Genomic DNA, 14,074 nt, shown 5'->3' with positions numbered 1-14,074 from the left:
GAAATCTATTAAAATAGTTCTCCAAAGTCAAAGCGCAGTTCAGCTTCTCAAAGGGCAACTGACAAAACTTGGCATCGAGGCTTCGCTCGTGAAACCTTCATGAATCAGGAGACAAACACTCCCTGACTCCTGCACCAGCGCCGCGCTTAACACAGATGCTGCGGGATTCCCGTGAGACAGGGATGAGACACGCATGCTGGCACCTCACACAGGCATGGGCGGAATATTCTGACCCGACTACACAAAAAACAATTACACCTGGTGAGCAGGACGGGGGGGTACAGGGCTGATGAGGGTCATCTACCTCGCATAACCTTTCGTCTCGTTCGAAATTTTTACAAAGAGAGAGTTATGGGCCAAATTATGTCCCTTCCCAAATTCACATGTTGAAGCCCCAACTCCCAGTGAGACAGGGTCTTAGGAGCTGGTTGAGTTTAAATGAGGTCATACGGGTGGGGCCCTGGCCCAACAGGATTAGAGTCCTTATAAGAGGAAGCAACACATAGGCCGCTCTGTCTACGTGGCACAAGCAGAACAAAGGCCGTCTGCAGCCAGGAAGGAAAGTCTTTCTTAGACCAACCCCCTGGCGCCACGGTCTCGGCTCCCAGCCTCCGGAGCTGTGAGAGAATAAACTTGTGCTGTGGAACCTCCAGTCTGTTGTACTTTGCTGTGGCCGCTGAACGGCCTAAGGCAGGGAGTGTATTTCTTTTCTAATACAAATACAAGCTAATTTTTTTTTTTTTTTAGAAAGGACACGGCAGTGGCCCAGCGCACAGGCCACGCCGAGCAGGGGCCACGTTACCAGAACGCACGTTGAGCTTGATGTGGGGCACGGGCAGAAGGAGCCGCGGCCGGTCGCTGGAACGGGGCCGCGGGTACAGCGGCTGCGTGGAGTCGCCCAGCAGCTCCCGCAGCACCTGGGCCACGTGGTGCATCTGCACGGCGGGCACTGCAGGTGCACAGACCACGTGCTCGGGCTCCTCCGCAAGCACCTTCTGCAGCTTGCAGTGGAACAGGCAGGAGGGGTCCAGGTTCTTGTGCAGGTAGAGCAGGGTGTCCCACGTGACAAACTCCTTCAGCCGCAGGCCGTTCTCCAGGAACAGCTTCACAAACTCGGGCTTGTTGGAGATGAGGGCGGCCGTCATCATGGGGTGCAGCTCTGAAGGCTGAGAGAGAGCGCGTGGGGGTGGGGCTGCATCTGGTCATCGCCTCCCGTGACCCCGGCCTCAACACCCCCGGACGGGAGCGACTGTTGTCTCCAATTTGGAGAGAAGGCAACTGGGCCAGGCCACCGTCCACCAAGGGAAGGGCCGGATCTTGACCCAGGCCATCCTGCTCCCGTGGCATGACTCGTGTGGGCCCAGCGATGCCCCGCCGCCCCCCGGGCAGCCTGGAGAGCCCATACCTTCCACTGCCGCTCGACTGTGAAGATCTCACTCCGGGCGATATCCACGCGATTCCACGCCACTGCCAGTTTCAGCTGGTGGTCCCAGTTCTCGTGGCCAAAGTAGTCATGGCTCCGAGAGGCTGCAGGTCAGAAACCCAGCATCCCCTGCTTCAACCTGCATCTCAGAGCCGCTGCCACCAGCATCCCTGTGGTCTAACAAAGCCAGAGAGGCAGGCTCGTCCCCAGCCTCAGCTCTCAGGAATTTTAATTCAACAAGTACAGTGCTCATGTGATATTTGTCTTTCTCTGACTGGCTTCTTTTACGTAGCATAATACTCTCCAGGTCTATCCACGTTGTCTCAAAGGGTAAGAGATCCCTTTTTAACAGCCGCATAGTATTCCACAGAGCAAATGTACCACAGCTTTTTATCCACTCGTGGGGAGGGGGCGGAGCTGGGTAGAGGGGTTAAAAGGGGGAATATGGGGGATATCTGTAATACTCTCAACAATAAAAATAAATTTAAAAAAATAAGTACCATACTCTGTTGCAAAGTCATCACCCCCACCCGCGCACATGCCTTTATAAAAGCTTTTCCTCTCAGTGTTAGAATCAGGGAATCTTGGGGTTCCATCACCTTTCTGGCTGTTCCGGCCCCCCTGCCCAACCCCACCTCCTGGTCACGCCCTGAGTTTGAAAAACACACAGTCCCCAGTCTCCAAAGGCAGGTACTTTTACGTGAACATTCAAATGTCACCACCATGGAGAGGTCACTTTCCTTTTGTGTCTCGGTTGCAAAACTACCACCTCATCCAGGGTGTCAGTACAAGTATTTTGTCCAACTAGTTTATGTTCTCTCTTTCTGGTTTAACATTTTAGGTTGTTGCTTGTGGAAGAAAAGGAAAGAACTCTGACCCTTACCTCACGCCACACACAAAGCCAACTGAGGTGGATCGTAGACTTAAGCATGAGAGCTGTGCCCACAGAGCTGCCACAATGGACAGAAGGAAATGTTTGCAACTGTGGGCTGGGTGAAGATTTCTCGGGGCACAAAGAACATAAACCATAAAGGAGCAAACTGATAAATTAAAATGCATTAAAAGTTGCCCTGGCCTGGTGGCTCGGTTGGAGCATCATTCTGTGCACCAGAAAGTTTGCGAGTTCAATTCCTGGTCACGGCACATACCTAGGTTGTGGGTTCGATCCCGGTTGGGAAGCATACAGGAGGCAACCAGTCGATGTCTCTCCCTCACATCGATGTTTTTCTCTCTCTCCCTCTCCCTTCCTCTCTCTCTAAAATAAAATTTAAAAAATTTAATAAAACATATCCTTGAGTGAAGATTTTTTTAAAAGTTAAAATGCATTAAAATTAAGCCTCTGCTCTTCAAAGACACCTTGAAGGAAATATAAACGCAGACCAGGAGCTGAGAGAAAATATCCCAGCACATACATCTGAGGAAGGATTTGTATCAGAATCTATCAAAACTCTTACAATGCAAAAGTAAAAGGACAAATAACCAGGTAAACATGAACCAACAATCGGAAAGACACGCCACCAAGATGATGTCTGAATGGCCAGAAAGCCCAGGAAAAGATGCTCACATCATTAGTCATCAGGGGCCACAGGGAGACGTCGCCTCCCACCCACTGGGACGGCTACGGCCTGAGACTGACGATGCCGCACCCTGGCGAGGCCGCAGAGGGGTAAAGCTGTACGATTTTTTGGAAAACGATCTGGCAGTTTCTTAAAGTTAGATATACACTCACCCTAAAGAACCAGCCACCCATGCCTAGAGGTGGACCCAAGAGAAATGAAAACACACAGCTGTGTTCCTAATAACCCCAAACTGGAGGCAACCACAATGTCCGTCAACAGATGGCTGGATGACAGACCACCACGCAGGACAGAATCCAGCTCAGCAGAAAGAGAAGCCGACAACACAGAGCTATGCCAAAGTCACCCTGCAGGTTAGCCAGCCTTGAGGGTAGTGGAATTCTGCAGGGCGCAGATCTTAAATGCACAGCTCGCTGGCTTTTTACTGCCGTTGGCACCGCATAACCACCACCAAGATGGAGATGGAAACCCCAATGCCCAGAGGCTGGCTCCCAGCCCTGCACTCAGCGCCTGCACTGAAGGGGCCACCGCCACGGCGTTAGCTTTGCTGGCTCCGAACGTCACACTGAGAGCACAGGCTGCCGGAACTTGGTGCCCCATGTCTGGGGCCCATCTTGGGCCACAAGGAGAGTCCTTCCTCTCCTAGTGCTGTGCACTGATGGTCAGACTCAGTGTTCCCAAGGGCCCTTTGTCATGGCCTTTGAGGGCCACAGCAGCCTTGGATTTCCCCAGACATGAGCTGCTCGGTGGCCCTCTTCTTGGTCCTTCAGCCACTTCAGAGAAGACAGGGAAGAGACAGACGCTTCCACTGCCCGTCTGTGATGGGGACACCCTTAGACTCCTGATCCACCAGATAGGTGGCAAGTCACGGCTCCGTACCCCAGCCCCACACATTGGTCTGTTGCCACCAGGAGGGAGCGGCTCTGATTCTGTTCTACCAGCTCTTCCAGGCTCTTCTCTGTTCCAGCAAAAATCTTCCGAGACAGAGGCCTTTAAACAGAAGTCTCTAGTCTAAGTTTTAACCATCTCATCAGTGAGGTGAGGTTTTGTGGGCAATACTCGGTCCTTTTGTCAGTGACAGGGGCATGGAGTGGGTGTACAGAAATAAAGGCCACGTTGGACACTATCGTGGAAGCTTCCCGCTCTGTGTCAGGGTCTGCCTGGGGGCCCTGTGCCCGGCACAGTCACGTGGAAGCCAGGGAAGGACAGGGAAGTCCTCGCCTCCCCAGCAGAGGGAGAAGAGAGAAGAGGGAAGTGTGGGCCCGGAAAGAGTGGCCAGAGGGCAGAGGGCAGACCATGGAGACTGCCCGGAGCTCTGTCATCACAAGGACCCCGTGTTTGACTCTACTGCAGGGGAAACAGAGTTCAAGCATCTGACCGAGTGTGGGGCGTCAGAAGTAGGAGTCCCCAGGTTCTTTCTTTTAACCCTGAAATTTTTATTAGAAACTATGATGACCACAAAGGGATAAATTAGTGTGGATCACACTCAGATTTCCGTTAAAAAGACAAGTTGAGAAAGACACCTGTACCCCAGCACTGGCAATGGGCACCCACCTGCCAGCCACTCTCTGACCAGTGTGTCTGACCAACTAGAACTCAGGGTCCTGAGCACCCTTGTTCCGGCCTCTCCCTGGGTCCCCGCTTTGCCTGACCCTCACCTTTCAGCAAGGCCTGCAGGATGGCCACGTCCACGTCCTGCTGGCCGTCCTTGCCTTCCCGGAAGATGGTCAGCAGCTGCCGCCTCCGCACAATGTCTTGGATCTGCAACAGACATCCCCCAAGTGAGGTCCTCAGACACGGGGGCCTCCTCCAAGGGCACCCAGAGAACTGAGGCCCCAGACACGGAGCCAGAGCCGCGGGCATGAGTCCCGCCCCCCCGGGTGGCCAGGACCACCACCTCGACTCCCTGTGCCCCGGACAGTGAAGATGAAGACGCTTAGGGACAAAGCACGTGATGTCTGCGCGTGGTCTGTGGTGTAGGAAACACAACCTGGGTGTAAAGCATGCTCACCCCGCCCATGAGGTAGTGTCTGCTGAACGCTCGGCGTTGCTTAAAACCTCCGCCGGTCCTCCATTCCTCACCCTACCTGCTACCTACCTACCTACCTATCCACCCACCCATCCACCCGATCCCATCACCCGCCTACCTATCTCTCCATGAATCCACACCTCTCTCCCCGCCCTACCTACCTGCCCGCCTACCTGCCTAGCTCCCTGCCTGTCCACACATCTACCTACCTGCCCACACTATCTACCTGTTTACCTTTCTATGGATCTATCTGTTTCTCTGTGTGCCTATCACTTGTCTGTGTGTCTATTACATCATTTCCTGCCGGCTACCAGTTGCTGCTCCCCATAACCCCTTCACCCTGAGACCAGGGTTCATGTTCCACAGGTCCTTCGTGGCTCCCAAAGCTTCAGATGCCACCCGAGGCCCTCAGGCCAGCCACACCCAGCCTCCCTTCCTTCCCCCTGCTCATGCTTTCGGATGGGCCACTCCCTACCTAGAAGGCACCCTCGAACACCCCACCTCCACCCCTAAGAGCCCCCCCCTCCCCACCCCTCAGGGTGCAGCTTTCACATCAATTCCAGAATAATCCCTGGCCTCCCAGCCTTTGGTCCACATGACAGACGGCGCTCTTTTTGGAGTTCCTGTCCCGTCCTCCAAGTTCAAGTACCACTGTCCCTATTTCACAGACAAGAACAGCGGCGCTGAGGGAGGGCAAGTGTGTCCTGACACAGCTACTTGGTGAGCCCTGCGATGTGACCCCGTGGCAGGTGTCCACACAGGCCAAAGGCAGCATCTGGGGGAGAAGGCCATCTGCTCGCCCCGCCGCCCGCTGCAGTGCAGACCCACACTCTGGGGTTCGCTGAATGAATCACTGCTCATGACCACGAAGCTAGGGGTCCCCTCCTTCGAACCAGAGTAACAGCGAGGGATCCCCCGACATGGCTGACACTGCACTGCATGAGTGCCGTTCTCGGGGCTTTGACTCGGCGATGAGGAGTGGAAAAGCACAGGCTCCCCTGGACCAGGGGTGAGATTCAGTTCTGAGAGCTGCCTGAGTAGTTTATAAACTAATCGGGGAAAGGCCCCGGGGCCTGCCCACCGATTCCTAACAGCTCCGTGGGGAGCGGAGCTGACACAGCCAGACTTTAGCATCTTCACAAACTGACCTGACCACACAGCAAAAGCATTCTCACAGGACACCCCTGTCTGACAAGGTCACCCTGAGACCACAAGAGGCACCGGCAAGGACAGGTCCCTGTGCCACCACGAACACCCACAGAAGGGCCTCGGCTCCCCTCCGCAGTGAGCTCACTGCCTTCGAGCCTCCGCCCCCGCACGGCGCAGACCCTCGGCACCCCCCCACACTATGGCTCCCCAGGGGAGCGTCCTCCCCACACCTGGTCACCTATGATGCGTCCCCATGGTCTTTGGCTGGTGGGCATGGACCACCCATATGGCCTGAAATCAGACATAGTTGGGGCTGAGCTGCTCCACAGACTTGCCCTGGAAAGTACACATCAGGCACTTAAAACTGAATCTCCAGGAATTTTTACAGCCTGGTTCATGGTTCACAGAGCTGGATAAAAGATACAGACCCCGATGGCTTTGCAGCCCCAACGTGTTGTTGGGGAGACAAGGATTAGAGAGGTGCTGAGTACCCCCCTGAGAATCCTGCCTGGAAACAGGGACTATGTGAGCTCAGGATGGCTGACCCCCAGCCCCGAGACAGTAGTTAGCTTGACCAGAGGATCGGGGTGCAGGGAGCTCTCCTCTGAGCTCACCCAGCTGGCCACGGGCTTCGTGGGATGCTTGAGTTCCCCAGGGTCTGAGGCTGGGCCAGACCCTGCCGCCTGCTGCCATCGCCAGGCAGCACCCTGGCTGCCCTAATCTCGGCTCTCCGCCCCTCTGCCCCCGTCCCGGCCATAGAACCAGCCCCCTGGCCTCCAATCCAGCCGCTCTTCTTCCTGGGACAGCTGCGCTCTCAAACCTTAGTATCCCAGCCCAGGCCTGAAGTTCTGCAGGTGACAGGTTCAAGACACACCCTCTCTTGGCAGAACAGTGAGGTTGTCTGCCTGCCCTGGGCCCTCTGCCTGCCCCCACCCTCTGCAGATCACTCCAGTGCCCACCCCAGGCCCCTGCGGCCTCTGTGTCTTGGGTCCCCCGTGTCCTGGTCCTGTCTACCAGGCTCCCGGCACCTGGGAGTCAGCCGCCCCCGGTGACCCGCGCGCCTGTTGCCTCACCTTCTTGGTCCACTCCACGATCCTGCCCTCGGTGAAGGTCTCGAACATCTCCTGGAAGAACACAGCAAGCTTCTGCTGAATCAGGGAGATGGTGATCTCGGAGATGGGCAGGCTGGCCACCTGGGCGATGACGTCGGCCACGCGGCCCGAGCCCTCCACCACCACACACGGGGTGCCGTGGGTGATGGCGTTGTAGATGGTCTGCAAGGCAGGGGCCAACCGTGAGCAGGACCTGAACCCTCACCCGCTCTCACCCCTTCCTGAAATGGGGAAACCTCCGACAGTGCTCAGCGGCAAGGCTAACGGGTTATCGGAAATTCACTGAAATGCTGATTAGCGCAGCAGCATCCACTGCTCAGCGGGAAGGGGAGGCCAATCCCGATGCTAAGGGGTGTACGCCCGATGCACCATCTCCTCCAGGCCCATCGCTCAGCACAATCAGAGGACACGAGAGCATCTCCAGAAAGAAGGCACTGCCTGGGCCAGAGATTCACTCCCTCCTTAAAGCCCAGGGTGAGACCAGAGTGGCGAGGGAAGACCCTGGGGGACCCAGGGTGATCTCAACTTCAGGAAAGGCCCATGACCCCAGAGGAACAATGCCTGCACATGAGCAGATGCTGTACCCTGCGTGTGAGACACAGTCTGGGTGTCGTCTGTGGGAGAACCGTGAGGAGGAGCCCAAGTATGGAGGGAGTGGGGACCAGATGTGTCTCCCTCTCCCCCGGACACCCCAGAGTTTCATTTTCACCTCCTGGATTACTAAACATAAGTGGCATTTTCTATGCTCCTGCCCCAAATTGGCAGGCTGTGATGTCATGCACATTCCTACAGCAGAGGCTCACGAACGAGATGAGCCATCCACCGTAGAGTGGGTTCTGAATAACAGTCTGTGGGCAACGTATTAAAATCACTGAGGGACCTGCGTTAGGTTCAGCTGCTGGTCCCACGGGGCTGAGTGTGGGTGCAGAGCTACAGAAACCTCCCACGGGCGGCCCCGGGGTCCTGGAAGCAGGGGGCCATCTGCTCCCTCCTTGCTGCAGTCCCCTCTGGAGTCGTCTTACTGGTCAATCGCCCAGGGACAAAGCTAGTGGCCCTCCCCCCTCCCCTGGAGTGGGCCCTGCCATGTGGTGGACCACCCTGTCTCCATCTCATGGGGACAAGCTCCTTGCCCTCTCTTGCCAATGGCCCAATGAATGGTGGTCACAGCGCTTTGGGTCAGTGTCCCACCTGCAGCAGGACCTAACCCCCTAGGGCCCCCATCCCCCTGGCCAGTACTTACATCCAGCGTGCCAGGTCCCCCCTCCAGCACCACACAGACAATGGGGATCTTGATGGCCACGCCTAGGATGAAGCAGAGAGCCCGGTCAGGGAACGTGGGGCTCAGAGCCTCCACCTGGGATGCCCGCGGCTCCAGCCTAAGCTCAAGGAAGCATCAGTTGGGAGACCTGCCCTGGGTGCCAAGCTGCTTTCAAAGGCTGACGGTCTGGAGTTACACATCACCTGCTTTATCTCCGTAAGTGAGCAAATTCAGAGCCTGGGATGGCTCCTCTCCTCCCACTTGTCACCCCTGCTCCCTTTCTCAGTGGGAGAGGAAGGCAAGGACTGTGAGCGGCAGAGCAACACTCAGGGTCCCCCAGCCGGTCTTCTCTGCCTGGCAGGCCATATGACCTCCCTGCTTTTCTCTGCAGCCCATTCATGGCGCCTCAAGTCTGGGCACGCCTTGGGGCACCTCAAGCAGGTGGGCATAGCACACTGTGTGGCCCAGGAGCACAGCATGGGACCAAACCCCAGTCCTCTGCCCAGATGTTCGTCCCCACTGTGAGCCTTTCATCCTGCCTGCAGCCAGGGGTCTTGTGAGACTTTAGAAATATCTTTCCCGGGCAGCAAACTTCTCTCTAGGTGCCGACACAGTCTCACTGTCCCCACACACTCACATGGCCCTAGCACTCCCACCGCAGACTCTGGGTCAAAGCAGGGTGCTCAAAGTGCGGTTCCCAACCAGCAAGTCAGTGTTACCAGGGAGCTTAGAAAAAGCTCCACCTACCCAGACCTGAGTCAGAGACCAGGCCAGAGACCAGGGGTAGGCCCAGGGGTGGGGGTGACTGACAGGCCGTCCAAGGGCCTCCAATAAGGAGGGAAGCTTGAAAACCTCTGCTCTCCAGGTGCCCGATGAGCCCAGGTACAGAGCTGGAACCTCTGCGAGCTCAGGTCCCGCCCACCCCCCTCCTCATAGCAGGTGCAAAAACCCTGTGTTCGGACCTCCACTGTCCTAGAATCCGTCCCATCCCACCCACAAGGGAAAGGATGTCAGGCCCCATGTTACACTTTCTTATTTCTGACCTGAGGTTTGCAAGTGACCACAGGATGACCTCTGACCTGAGGATGAGAGAGAAGCCAGGGTCTGCCCTGACTTTCCACCCCGGGCTGCATGGAGCACGAGAAGACGACCTCCCTGACCAAGCGTAAAAAATCCAAATGTGTTCTGACTGCGCCCCAGGCACCCTACCTGTGGCATGTCCTGGCCATGGCCAGCTGGATCCCTGTCACCGTGACCAGCCTGCTGCCCTCTCCACCCCGGGGACCCTCAGAAGCGAGCTCCCTCACCTCCTCTTTCCTTTGTCTGTTCCGAAATGAACTTCTCCAGCTTGGACCTCAGGGAAATCTCTACCCCATAGCGGCCGTGGGTCCCGTCATCCACGAGGATGAAGTGGGAGTGGTTGCTGTCCAGGCAGGTCAGGTGACCCTGGCCTTCCTCATCCATGATGTACTCGGCAGGGAAGCTGCCCTGGGGGTGACCAGGGAAAAGTCACACACGTGGACAGGAAGTTCTGTATCGTGAATTCTGGAAATGGGAGCCTGGCGCTTGGTAATGATCCCCAGAGCCATGTCATACTCCCTAGAACCTGTGAATGTGCGGAAAAATCTCTGCATTTTTCACTAAGTTAAGGATCTTAACATGGGAAGATTACCCTGGATTATCCAGCTGGGTCCTAAATGCCACCATAAGTGTCCTTCTAAGAGAGAAGCAGAGGGAGATTTGCCCACAGAAGGGGAGCGGCCATGTGACCACAGAGGCAGAGACTGGAGTGATGCGGCCCCAAGCCAAGGAAAGCCGGCAGCCACCAGGAGCTGGAAGAGAAAGGAATGGCTTCTCCCTAGAGCCTTTGGAGGAATCAAGGCTCTGCCAGCATCTTGATTTTCGCCAAGTGATACTGATCTCAGAGTTCTGGTCTCCAGAACTGGGGGAGAAGGCATTTCTGATGTTTTAAGCCAGCACATTTGTAATCATTAATGACGGCAGCCCTGGGACATGAATCCAGAAGGGGTGGCTGCTGGACCGGCACACACATCCCTGTTGTCCACAGAGAATGGCAGGTGCTCATCACGGTGTGATCTCGGCCATGCTACTTCTGCTAAGTCCAGTTCACATTCAAGAGGTCATCAAGGTGGCCAGTGGGGACAAGTCAGGGACTTTTATATGAACCTATCCTGTAATTTTAAGAGAGGAAACGAGTCCAGCCAAGTTAGCTACTTGTCCTGGGTCACCAGGTCTGCGGAGTGGGGGACTTGAGCCCAGGTCTCCTTCATCTCTGTCCAGCCTCTTCCCTCCACCATGCATTTAGGCTGGTGCCCAGAGGATGGTCTGTCCACTGCGGTACCCATGGCATCCTAACAGCACCTCCTCTGAGCCTGCCCACCCCGGGACGGCCAAGCAGCTCACCGCGGGGTGGATCAGGCCCTCTCGGTTGTGCACGGTGCCCCACGTGGCAATCCCGATGGTGACGACTTCTCCTTCATTGTAGCTGCTGCTCAGGCTGAAGTCACGCACGGCCTCGCCCACCTGCTTCATCACGCCGGTGTGGGACCCCCCGGTGATAATCCAAGCCCCTGAGGAAAGGAGTGTAGAGCGGGTGGACTCACGGTCCCGGTGTGTGCCCTGGCGCCGCACATGCACCTGACACCTAGGGCCCTGTGTGCTTCCCACGCTCGCTCCCCGGATCAGCAGGGCTTTCAAGCCCGTTTTCAGGTGTCAGTCTCAGAGATTAGTTAACAGAGAAACCCTCACTGACACCCAGGGTTAACAGTGGCAGTGGAGGCTCAGGGTGTCCAGGCCTCCTCCCCGTGCCCAGCAGGGCATCACCAGCAGGGGGCTGAGTGGAGCCGCGTCCGCCCACTGAGTAAGCCCGGGCGGCGGCAGGGTGCGGGGAGAGCTGCAGGCAGGCCAGGCGGGGCGAGTCTGCCCCGACTTCTCCACCTGGCCAGGTGCGGCCTCGGTGACTCCTGATGGCCAACCAGTCCCAAGCCCTACTCTGCCTCGCAGGGACCCACTCACCTGGCCCTGTCTCCTCAGCCCACCCATCGCTCGCAGGCCTACCTGTCATCTGAGCCTCGTGTCCTGGGCCTACCTGTGCTCAGGGCTTTATGTCCCGGGCCCACCTGTGCTCTGGGCCTTGCGTCCCGGGCCCACCTGTGCTCTGGGCCCAGTGTCCTGGTCCTACCTGTGGTCTGGGCCACCTTGACCAGGCCTCTGCGGAAGACGCTCTTCAGCCGGGGCTTCATATTGAAGTCCTTGGCCCCACCCGTGACCGAGATGAGGAGGTTGGGGACATCCAGGCCCCAGTGCTGGGTCATGAGTTGGTAGGTCACGCTGGAGGGAGTGTCCTGGGAGAGGCGGACGTACTGCAGGGGAGTCAAGAGACAGCAGAGGAGAGGAGCCCCTGGGTCAGCAGGCACCACCCGAGCCCCCAGAATCCCCAGACCTGGCCATGCCTGAGAGACCCGGCCTGGCAGGGGGCACCTCACATCCTGGCTCTAGGTCCAGTGAGTACAAGTGGCCATACCCAGGCAGGACAGGGGTAGAGAGAAAAGAGGAAGGCAGAGGCCAGGAGAGAGGCCGGTGGGAATGGCAGGAGCCCGAGGAGCCAGCCTCTCATCCTCACACCCCCTGGCCCAGCTCCCCAGGTTGGAGCCATGGCTCCCTCTCCTTCCTCTGTTTTGGGAGCTCCTCAGCCTGAGCCCAATCTTATTGTAAGAGCTGTGCCTGCCACCGACTCCTCTTATGTGGCACTGGGGTGTCTTTCCTTCTCTTCACTCTGTGCCACCTTCCTCACGCCAGCACCCCTGTCCTGGGTCCCCACACCCTGGCTGTCACATGAGGTCAGCTGTCCTCAGACTCTAGTCCAGACACTTGGCTCTTGCTCTGAGCCCCCATGCTGCAGAGGACCCCCGCCCCCACACTCCTCGGGGGCTCCTCCTCCCGGTAGAGCTAGAGGCCCAACCAGCCTGGAATCAGCTCAAAGGGCCAGGGGCTTGGAGAGCACCCACACGTGAGGGTGCCGAGGCAGGGTGGCTCTGAGGCTGGTGACCCTCTTAGTTCCACCTCCCTGGCCACAAGGGCAGGGCCTCAGCCACTCAGAGGAGTTGAGGGAAAGATGTCACTCAACTAGTATGAGACTCAGGGTTCCAGAACCCAGCACAGAACCAAGGGTTCCACTAGACCCCACAGGACAGTGGTGCCCAGGAGCTGCGACAGAAGCCTCCAGACGGCTGGTTAAAATGTGGGTGAGTGGGCTCCCGATTCCGCAGGTCTGGGGTCCCTTCCCAGCTCCTCCCCCCAGTCTTCCAGCACCTGTACCTGAGCCCAGCATGCTCCTCTGCTCCCTCCCAGGCCTGACAAAATGTCCAGAGCCTCCCAGCGAGGATTTACTCACACCCCTCGGCTGGCTGCAGCCGGGCCTGCTGTGTGGCACCCAAGGACACCGAGAGCAGCGTGTGTCCCGTTAGAGATGCGAAGCCCCGCCCCGTCCCTTACACTGGGACGGTTCTGTGCCCCAGGGTTTCAGCCAGCCTCCCCCTCCCACCCCAGAAGTCTGGCCACTGTGGGTCACCGCTGGGGGGCTCTGATCTTCAGTAAGGAAGCGGGGTGATGAAACCAACCTTTCCCACCTTCTGGCTCAGGCCCGTGAAGACGATGTCGCCAAAGGCATCTGTGGGCATCTCCTGCACGTGTTTTTTTGGGTCCCACTCGCCCTGGAAGGCGTGGGGCCTGATGGCCTCCTCCAAGTGCTGCTCGCGCGTGTAGCCGCACTCACACACCACCTTCCTGCAGAGACCCACCGTCACCACAGGACCCGAGGTGCCCGAGGACGCGGGGGGGGGGGGGGGGGGCAGTGGAGAGCCAGGACTCCCACCCCCACCCAGCAGTAACCAGGCACGGCCACGGCCACGGTGTCAGCGACGGCCACGGGGGGGCAGTAAGGAGGCAGCCCTGAGCCACCCAGCCAACTACACCTCGTTTAACTGGAAATCTACTTTAGATTCCTACTTTCTGATAGTTAACAAATGACCAAAAAGACTAGAGATAGATGAGACAAAAAAGAAAAATGAAGGAAAAAGAAAGTCTAAAACCTGAGCCAGATGATACAGCGGACAGACTACGGGGCCAGCGGACAGACAACGGGTTTCTAAGTGTGTGATCTTAGGTGCTTTGAATTCCAGGTTCTCCATCATTAAATGGGAACGCTAATACATCCCCTGCAACCCTGCAACAGCTGTGGAGGCCAAATGAGCTTGCAGATGGGTAATAATTTCCAAAGTTACTTTATTAATGCAGATTCACTAACCACGCAGAGAACCAAGGATGGGTTGAGGCCCACAGCACGCCCCGAGCCCAAGTGCACCTGGTCCCCGCAGGCTGTCACCTGCTCATGAAGTAGGTCCCTTGCTGCCCGTGTTTCTGCTGCTCATGGGTCCGGGGCTGTGAGCACAGACAGACCCATCTGACCCTCCCCTACGACCCCTCCAGCAGACAGAGGAACGTTCA

At 57.3% G+C, this 14,074-nt stretch overlaps 1 protein-coding gene across 5 annotated transcripts in view; it reads right to left on the bottom strand.

Annotated features, from left to right (window-relative positions):
- TRPM2 (transient receptor potential cation channel subfamily M member 2) overlaps positions 1–14,074 on the bottom strand; it is a 39,683-nt gene that overhangs the window by 22,695 nt on the left and 2,914 nt on the right. For 4 of the 5 annotated variants that reach the window (XM_087817946.1, XM_016213487.2, XM_087817947.1 and 1 more), the window contains exons 3-11: positions 13,189–13,354; positions 11,751–11,931; positions 10,973–11,139; positions 9,856–10,036; positions 8,531–8,592; positions 7,252–7,452; positions 4,659–4,761; positions 1,406–1,527; positions 813–1,166 (exon numbers count right to left, since the gene is read on the bottom strand). In XM_087817946.1, the coding sequence (XP_087674072.1) occupies positions 813–1,166; positions 1,406–1,527; positions 4,659–4,761; positions 7,252–7,452; positions 8,531–8,592; positions 9,856–10,036; positions 10,973–11,139; positions 11,751–11,931; positions 13,189–13,354 (1,537 nt within the window). The remainder of the gene's footprint in view (positions 1–812; positions 1,167–1,405; positions 1,528–4,658; positions 4,762–7,251; positions 7,453–8,530; positions 8,593–9,855; positions 10,037–10,972; positions 11,140–11,750; positions 11,932–13,188; positions 13,355–14,074) is intronic. The other variant, XM_087817948.1, reaches the window with a different exon arrangement.

This window comes from Miniopterus natalensis, chromosome 6, assembly GCF_054644295.1.
Source record: "Miniopterus natalensis isolate mMinNat1 chromosome 6, mMinNat1.hap1, whole genome shotgun sequence".
In the NCBI taxonomy this organism is placed as follows: Eukaryota; Metazoa; Chordata; class Mammalia; order Chiroptera; family Miniopteridae; genus Miniopterus; species Miniopterus natalensis.
The sequence above is the reverse complement of the archived record's forward strand: the minus strand, read 5'-3'. Positions and strand labels throughout refer to the sequence as shown.